This window comes from Raphanus sativus, chromosome 8, assembly GCF_000801105.2.
Source record: "Raphanus sativus cultivar WK10039 chromosome 8, ASM80110v3, whole genome shotgun sequence".
Lineage (NCBI taxonomy): Eukaryota > Viridiplantae > Streptophyta > Magnoliopsida > Brassicales > Brassicaceae > Raphanus > Raphanus sativus.
The window spans coordinates 25,194,668-25,203,731 of NC_079518.1; the positions used below are offsets into that span (position 1 = coordinate 25,194,668).

At 32.9% G+C, this 9,064-nt stretch overlaps 1 protein-coding gene and 1 pseudogene across 1 annotated transcript; both read left to right on the plus strand.

Moving 5' to 3' along the window:
- Nucleotides 1-1,313: 1,313 nt before the first annotated feature.
- On the plus strand, nt 1,314-2,146 carry LOC130499105 (uncharacterized; annotated as a pseudogene).
- A 5,247-nt stretch (nt 2,147-7,393) lies between these two features.
- LOC108819302 (uncharacterized) lies at nt 7,394-9,012 on the plus strand. Its single transcript, XM_018592310.2, has 5 exons — nt 7,394-7,625; nt 7,766-7,821; nt 7,963-8,192; nt 8,276-8,546; nt 8,644-9,012. The coding sequence occupies exons 3-5, from the start codon at nt 7,981-7,983 to the stop codon at nt 8,770-8,772; spliced, it is 612 nt and encodes a 203-aa protein (XP_018447812.1). The 5' UTR covers nt 7,394-7,625; nt 7,766-7,821; nt 7,963-7,980; the 3' UTR covers nt 8,773-9,012.
- Nucleotides 9,013-9,064: the final 52 nt, after the last annotated feature.

Below are 9,064 nucleotides of genomic sequence, written 5' to 3' on the forward strand. Positions count from 1 at the left end.
AAATCTTCCGCTCTGATTTTAATTCTGGTCGTTGTTCCCATCTGGTCGTCACGCCCCTCCTCCGCTTCTGGGGAGCTGATGGGAGTTGACATGGTCCTCCTTGATGAAAAGGTATATGTCCTTAGATCACCTCCAGTACGTTCGCACCCGCCAAGAAGGTTCTCTGCCGGATCCATCAGTTGAGTGGAATTGAATCGCTCTCGAGGTAATGTTCAATGATGTGTTTCTAGCACTTTCTCTTCCTCGCATCATGTAATGAACGATACTGCGATTAGCGTTTGGTGAGAATTGTTTTTTAAATACGGTGTTTGTAACTTCGATGTGGCGTTTAGGGTTGCGCATGAAGTGAATCCTATCCGGAGCGACCCAATGAGCCCCTATTATTACTCTCTTCGTCTACTCATTACCAGCAAAAGAAGCAAAATTGATCAAGGAATACAGAAGCAGTGTACACAACTGAAAGTGACCGTAAACAGTATATCTATTCATTTTGTAATACTGTGAGGTGATATCTCGGAGATTGGATGTTTCATGTTTGTTTTGTATGTTTCTAGGTATAGATGATGTAAGTGACAATTTATGAAACACTTGACAAAGACAAAGCTGAAGAGCTCACTGGACACGGTTAGTTACCTTGATTTAATCACAAGATTCGAACCCACACACCTTTCGTTAGTTTCCTCCAAGCTTCTTCTATCTAACTATTTCCTTTATGTTCTGTCGTCCTTATAGGTCCTCGATCAGATTTACTTTTTTAATAAGGTGAACTGCTTACTGTTAATATACTCTATTGATACGGTACCAAAACAGATGCATGTTATAACCTGGAGGCAAAGGATTGGCTGGAGATGGAAGGAAAAGATGCATGTTCTAATCAGGTTTTATCGACAATATATGAACTCATGCTGTCTCTCAGTTCTGAATCTTCTGACTCATGTCTAACTCCCCCACCACATATTCTTATACAACAATAGACAAGAATAAGCTCAAACTTGATCTGATCACTGGCCATACAGGTTCCATTAATGGACTACACCGTACATACTACGGCTTCACATCATGAGGTTAAAACTGATATACCTACGATTCTTCTCATGTTTTTACAGTAATTCACCATGAAAGAATATATGCAATTTATGTTTTGGTCAATATTGCAGGCTCTGCAATAGTTCCAAGTTTATGAAGACTACTTCAAACTCCCAATAGAGATCTCAAAAATATTCATGCGCTCCAAACAGAGGTGATTTTAGGAGTGTAGCTGTGATTAATTTGGTTTAGAAGTCACAAATGCATTTCTTACATTCTTTATGCAGATGCACGTTACAATGGGAAGCTATCACACGTCGCTTAACCAACAACTCAAAGGTTTATTCTTGCGGTTCGAGTTTGTCTGGTGTGCTTGCGCATGGCCCAGAAACTAATCTATGCGTAGCATTTACGTCTATAGAGTTTCCGTTCTCTGCTCAAGTTGCTCAGGTATCAGCCACTCAGAATCATTCTTCATTCGTATTGCAATCTGGAGAGGTTGGTAGCTTCTGTTTATACAAAAACCTGTCCTATTGAGTCTATATTTTGCTTGTCGTGTTCATTAATCTGTTTAGAATCTGGCACAGGTTCTCACATGTCGGGATAACTCATTGCATTTCTGTGGTCACTTATATACTAACCGTCCAATATTTAGGCCTAAGTTTGTTGAGGCTTTGAAGGGAACTCCCTGTAAGCAGGTAAAGACTGATAGTTACCAATCTTATGTATAAACAAAGTGATATTCTAAAGATTGACAAACTCTTCTTCTGTGCAAGGTTGCTGCGGGGCTGCACCTCACTGTGTTTCTATCAAGGGAAGGGCATGTGTTTACATGTGGATCAAACACACTACACCTTGGCCATGACAATACCTTGGACAGTCCAGTACCCAAAGCAGTTGAGTTTTTCAAAGCATTGGCCCTGTGGTCCAAATTGCAACGGGACCGAACTATGTTCTAGCTGTGACGCAGGATGGCTCGGTTTACTCCTTTGGCTCTGGTTCTAGCTTCTGTCTTGGTCATGGATAGCAGCAGGACGAGCACCAGCCGCGTATGATTCAGGGTTTTAAAAGAGAAGGTGTTCATATACTCTGTAATAAAACATCATTTGTTGTTAAATAATATATATTAATTATTATTTGTCACATTATTGAAACTCTTTATATATTACTTTAAAATATTATTTTTCAGTTGATTTGTCTTGGAGGTGGACTAATTTATTATTGTGAAAAAATCAATTATTGTAATTGTATTAAAGTTATACTCTTAAAAAGATTAAATTTGTTTTTCTTACTTTAAGATTTTTCTTCAACTATTTCAAAGTGAAATTGAAATGAAAAATAAGAAATATTATTCACTACTTTTTTCTTAATTTTTAAATTTCATTGTTCTAACAAAAAAAAGTGAAAGTGATCTTTTTAACTCAAACTAACAAAAATGTAAAATAAATTACAATCTAATTTAAAAAATAAAAAGATATCGTATATTTATAATTTCATTTTAAAGTAAATTTAAATTTTTATTAAAATGAAAATATATTTTAATATAATTTTATTTAGTGTAAACTTATCCCGCCCGTAAGGCGGGCCAACCACTAGTTGTAAGATAAACTTGAAATTTTCCCAAATAGATTTTATCATTATTATGCTAGGTACTGTTTAACCAAAGATAAATATACAACTTTATTCTCTAAAAGAGATAACAAGTAACGATGACCTTAAATTTTCTTTATTATTTCTACCATTTTTTATATTATGTTTTCATTCCAGTTACTGTAATAATTTTTCTCCCATTTCCTTCGTTTAATTTACTTTCTAGTACTCTAATATTTACCAAAATGAGATATGTTTGGAAACATTGATAGTAGAACCAATAAAATATGTTTAGAAACATGGATAGTAGAGATGTGTAATTTTTTTTATTTACACATTTAGCCATTATATTTTTAATAAATTAATAACAAATGAGAATTATTAAGAAACATGAATAGCATATTTAATACTTTTTATTTAAATATTTAGTCATTGTTTTTACAATAAATTAAACAACCTTCTTTCTATATTTCTTTTTATTTACAATTTTGTCACTATTTTACAAATCTTTTATTTACAATTCTTTATAGTGAAAATAAAAACACAAACTGAAACATAAGTAGTATATTATATAAATAAAATTTAAAATAAATATTATTACCTTATTTAGTTTAGTCAAATATAAAAATTTCAAGAGTTCAATTTTCAAAAAAAAAAATCGAAATTTATTGGGAAGAAGAGTTCAATCGAAGGTATATTGGCGGTCTTTCAGGAGTTTGAAATGATGTCGGGTCTCAATATTAGTCTGGAAAAATCTACACTCTATCTGGCAGGAGTTAAAGCTGATGATAGTGTTGCCATTCTAGAGCAATTCCCCTTTGATGAAGGTTCTCTTCCTGTTCGATATCTTGGGCTTCCGCTTTTAACAAAGCGAATGAATGTTCACGATTACAGTCCTCTTATATCGAGAATAAGAGCTCGGATTAATTCCTGGACGGCAAGACATCTCACGTTTGCAGGGCGGCTACAGCTAATTGGTTCAGTACTGTATAGTATAACCAACTTCTGGATGTCGGCTTACAGATTACCGAATCAATGTATCCAGGAAATTAATAGCATCTGTGCAGCATTCCTTTGGTCAGGACCAGTTCTTGCTTCTCAAAAAGCTAAGGTGGCGTGGGTTGATGTGTGTAAGCCAAAAGATGAGGGAGGTCTTGGGCTTAAGAATCTTACAGAAGCTAACAGAGTTGCTTGCCTCAAACTAATTTGGCGTATCATTTCATCGAATTCTTCTTTATGGGTTAAGTTGATATGGAAATATCTCATCAGAAAAGGATCTTTCTGGAGTGTTAGAGAAGAGAGTTCGCTTGGGTCTTGGATGTGGAAGAAACTTCTGAAGTTGAGACCTTTGGCTCTGCAGTTAACTAAGAAAGAGATTAATAGTGGAGCAAATTCGTCATTTTGGTATGATAAGTGGTCTTCTTTGGGTCAACTGATAGAAGTTACAGGGGATAGAGGGTGCATGGATCTTGGTATTCCTAAGCATGCTACTGTCGAAAATGCTATTCAGTTATACAGAACGAGAGGCCATAGAGTTCACTCGCTCCGCATTATAGGCCAGAAGATCACAGCTTTGAAGATTCGTGGGCTTAATAATCTGGATGATATCAGTCTTTGGAAGAGGGAGAATGGGGAATATAGAGATAACTTTCTTACTTCTCATACTTGGGATATTATAAGAGAAAAGTCTCCAAAGGTTTCTTGGTCTAAAGGAATTTGGTTTACTGATGCAACTCCAAAGTTCTCCTTTATCACTTGGTTAGCTGTTCACAACAGGTTAATGACAGGGGACAGAATCATGCGATGGAACCCTCAAGCTAACTCTGTTTGCTGGCTATGTAAATCGGAGACATAGTCAAGAAACCACATCTTTTTTGACTGCCCGTATTCTAAGGAAGTGTGGAAGGGAACAGTTCAAGGCTTGGCAAGTTTGGGGAATCTATATCACTGGGAGAGAGTACTCAGAGCAGTGGTGCAAGGTTCTCAAGAGAGAAGTGTAACTTTTTTAATGAGATACTGCTTTCAGGCAGTAATTTACGCTCTATGGCATGAACGCAATGTGAGAAGAGTTGGGGAATCTGCTCAGCCAGCAATGTGTCTTACTGTGAGGCTTGATAAGATTATTAGAAATATAGTATCTTCGTTGAGGAGTAAAGCAAATGGGAGGCATGAGAAAACAATGCAGATATCGTTTGATAGAAGTTTTTGAAGTTGAAGAAGTAAATTTGCAGTGGTTTTATCAAAATATATTGTCCCCTAGCTATGAAATTCTTATTTTTTTTTTCACATTAGAATTTTGTCTCATTTATGTTTTCTCTAATGAGAATTTTAATGAGGAGAATTTCGTGGCATTTCCAAACTTGACTTATGTCACATGGTCAAGTTTGAGGGGGATTTTGGAATTTGGAGTTGGGATTTCTTTTTTGCTTATGGAAGAATTTATCTTGCTTTTTCTTTTTGGATTTGTTTCTACTGTAATAGAATCAAATATGATGTTCAAGATGTAAAAAAGGTATTTTTTGTTTGAATAAAATTTAAAATTCTTTCAAAAAAATCATAAAATTAATAATAATTCTAGAAAACTAAGGCAAAAAATTAAAATTTTGAAACATAGATAAAAGTATATCAGTTTTAAAATATACAAAATGGACTAATCTAATTACCTAAACATTGTTTTTGTTTAAAATAATCATAACATAAAATTTAAATTTTATATACATAATTCAAATCAAAATAATAATTTAAAGTTGATTTATATCAAAATTGATATAAAATATGCATATATTCAAAAAAAAAATTTTACTAAAATATTTTCCAATAACCATTATTAAAAAGGTTTTCAATATATATATAAAAAATACAACAAAAAGATTAATATCATATACCAACTTAAAAAAATTTTATATACATAATTCAAATCAAAATAATAATTAAAGTTGATTTATATCAAAATTGATTTAAAATATGCATATATTCAAAAAAAAAATTTACTAAAATATTTTCCAATAACCATTATTAAAAAGGTTTTCAATATATATAAAAAAATACAACAAAAAGATTAATATCATATACCAACTTAAATTATGGTTTTTATATTTCACATTAAACTTTAAGAATATAATATATGTGATTATTTATAAGATGGTACATACATACTATTAATTATATGATTATTTATAAGATGGACCAATACAATTAATTATATGATGACATATATATATGATACATAATAGTGACTAGGGTTAGACGTTCAAGTATCTATTCCGGTTTATTTCGGATCTATTTGGGTTCGGGTTTTCAGGATCAAAAGATTTCAGTCCTATTTTATATATTTCTGAATTTCAGTTCAAAATTATGACTAGGGCTGGCCGTTCAGGTATCCATTCAAGTTCGTTTCGGATCTATTTGGATTTTGGATTTCTGGGGTCAAAGATTTCAGCCCATTCAGATATTTCTAAATTTCAGTTTGAATTATGTTCGGATCTTTGCGGGTTCAGTTCGAGTTAAGATATCCCATTTAAATTATTTTTTTAAAGTTCATTATATATTTTTAATTTCTTAAAATCTATAAATAAAATAATATATTGTATATAAATCTGGATAACATATGTCAAAATACCTAAGCTTAACATATAAATGGTTTGGTTTAAATTTTGGATAAAAAATCAATAATTATTTTAAATATTTTTGGTGTTTTGAATGTACTTCCACTATGTTAGATATTTATATTTGACTATTTTTATATATTTTCAAGTATTTAAACCAACTTAAAAGTATCATATATATTCTAGATGTTTTTATGTACATTAAAACTAAAAATAATTAATATATATATAAGTATATAATTATTTTTCGGATACATTTTGATATCCAAAATACTTCGGTTCGAATTGGTTATGGTTTCGGTTGTCTAAATATTAAAATTTTGAATTATTTGATATTTAATCAATTTTGGTTCATGTTTGGTATTATTCTTTCGGATTTCGGTTCGGTTCTTCAGATTTGAATTTTTTATTCAACTTTAATATTGACATGAAAAATAAATAGTAATATATTTTTGAGATATACACTCGCACGGACATGCGGATCAAAATCTAGTTTATGTTACAATTACTTTGCAGCAATAATTTGATTGTTTAAGAAAAAAGAGATTTGATAAAAAAAAGAAAAAAGAGATAAAACGAACAATTCATGTAATAAATTGATTTTTTCTTGCATGATTCTTACAAAAGTATTTAGACGTTGTATACAGACAAGAAAACTAATATTAATATGATAGTAATGAAGAAAAACATACATTAACATAAAAATGTGTGAATATGAAATAGAAGAATATAAAATGTTTAAATGAAATGGATATTAGAGGCCAGAGAGAGAGAGAGAGAGAGAGAGAGAGAGAGAGAGAGAGAGAGAGATCTGGTGAAGACCTATCTTAGCCCAAGTTTGAATATATATTTAGTTATTGTAAAGGGTTCAATATAACCCCAGGCGTAGCTTTGGCACGTGAATACCACTGCTATTGAAAGATTAAAGCGAGACTGGAATTAGCGCGTGGTTCTAAATCTATACTGTCTTAACGTGTTCCCGTCAAAATAACACACGTGTCATAATTTGATTTGCCGCTATCCATAACAAAACAGGCTATAAAGTCTTTTTAACTTCTAGATATCCATCTCACCGTACGATTCATATCTGACGGCTGTAATTAATAAATCAAACAATGAAAATGAGAAAAAATAGCCAAAAAGGTGAGTGAGCGTACAAGAGAGGTTAAGCAGTTTCTTTTCCTGTGTGTATGTTCAAAGAAGATAGATAGATAGATAGAGAACAAGACTGAGAGAGAGAAAAAAAAAGACAGTGTTAAATCTACACTCTTCCTTGGTGGAGTTTTGAATCTATCCATTTATATATCTTCTGAGAGAGAGAAGAAAAATATCAAAACTTTATTTTTATTTCTCTCTGTTTTACCTAAAAGTTTCTGTCTTTGGGTTTCATGAAGTTTCACTCTTGTAAGTGTTCTCTATGCAATTGTCTGGTTTTGAAGAATGGATCCTTCTTCTGCTGTTAATACTCTTTAATTCGATTTATAGATTTTACTTTTTTATCTTTATGCATTTCTGATATTGCTTTGGGTGTTTCTGCTTTGTAGGGTGATTATTGTATTGTGGAAGCTAAAGCCGTTGAGTTTAAGTTGCAGATCTTGAGGTTAGTGAGTCTTTTTTTTTTTAATCTCTGGTGTGCATTTAATCTATAGAAAGGCTGGAACTTTCTTAGTGTTTTTGTGATCTTTCTGGAAGAATGATTTAATGTGTGAGAGTATGTCTCTTTGTTGGGTTTTGTGTAAAGGTTCTCAAGTATTGTGTGATGGAAGAAGTGAAGGGACAAAGAGGAAATGGAACCAGTGATGCAGATTTTGTGCTGCAATGGGGTGAGAGGAAAAGAGTTAGATGCATGAAAGTGAAGAAAGATCAAAGCCGCAAGTCAACTGATTGTTTGTCTAATAAGCGCAAACTCATTTCTCGTGCTGTCTCTTCTGAGAGAGGCTCTCCTTCTCGTCATCTTAACCGTCCAAACAAGTAAAGTTTGATTCATTGCTTGTGTTCTTCTCTCTTGGAGTGATTTTTTGTTTTTTTTTAATGTGTTCTCTGTTGGGTGATAGGGTTGTAGATTCTCCTAGTAATGTGAGGAGATCGTTTGTGGCGTCGCCTGAGAAGGAAGATAGGTACTACACAACGAGGGGTTCAATGGGTACAGATGAGAGTGGGAAGATTATAAAAGAACCTGTGAAGGAGACCAAGAAGCATGTGTGGCCAAAGTTGTTTATAACTTTGTCAAATAAGGAGAAGGAAGAAGATTTCTTAGCTATGAAAGGGTGCAAGCTTCCTCAAAGACCCAAGAAACGAGCCAAATTGGTTCAGAAGACATTGCTTGTGAGTCCCCTCTTCGTCACTTCAAGTTTGTTCAAAGCCCCTCTCACTCATTGTGATGCAAATTTTCATTTGAGTATGTTGGTAATGTTTTATGTAGCTGGTGAGTCCAGGTACTTGGTTATCAGATCTTTGCAAAGAGAGGTATGAAGTAAGAGAGAAAAAGACTTCAAAGAAGCGACCAAGAGGGTTGAAGGCAATGGGGAGCATGGAAAGCGATTCAGAGTGAAGAAGAGTTGAACTAAAGAAACATTCAAGATTTTGGTGAAGGCTAGAAGGAAGAATCTGTTTGTTTCTTTCATTGCATTTTGAGATGCTCTCTCTCTCTCTCTCTCTCTCTCTCTCTCTCTTCATCACATGTCAACAACTATGAGGCATTTGTATTTTTTCCTGAATGTTTTGCTTTCTGAAGCTAATCTACAAGTCTTTCCTAATCAAAATCTCTTCTTATTATTGCTTTAATAATTTATTGAATCTGCATTTGGATATTTAATGCATACAAAGCTACAATGATAAAAAGA

Bases quoted from the DNA above. Each gene is read 5' to 3' on its own strand.
- LOC108819302 (XM_018592310.2), top strand. From the start codon at position 7,981: ATGGAAGAAGTGAAGGGACAAAGAGGAAATGGAACCAGTGATGCAGAT. The intron at 8,193-8,275 runs GTAAAGTTTGAT...GTTGGGTGATAG, and splicing joins CATCTTAACCGTCCAAACAA to GGTTGTAGATTCTCCTAGTA. The intron at 8,547-8,643 runs GTGAGTCCCCTC...TGTTTTATGTAG, and splicing joins TGGTTCAGAAGACATTGCTT to CTGGTGAGTCCAGGTACTTG.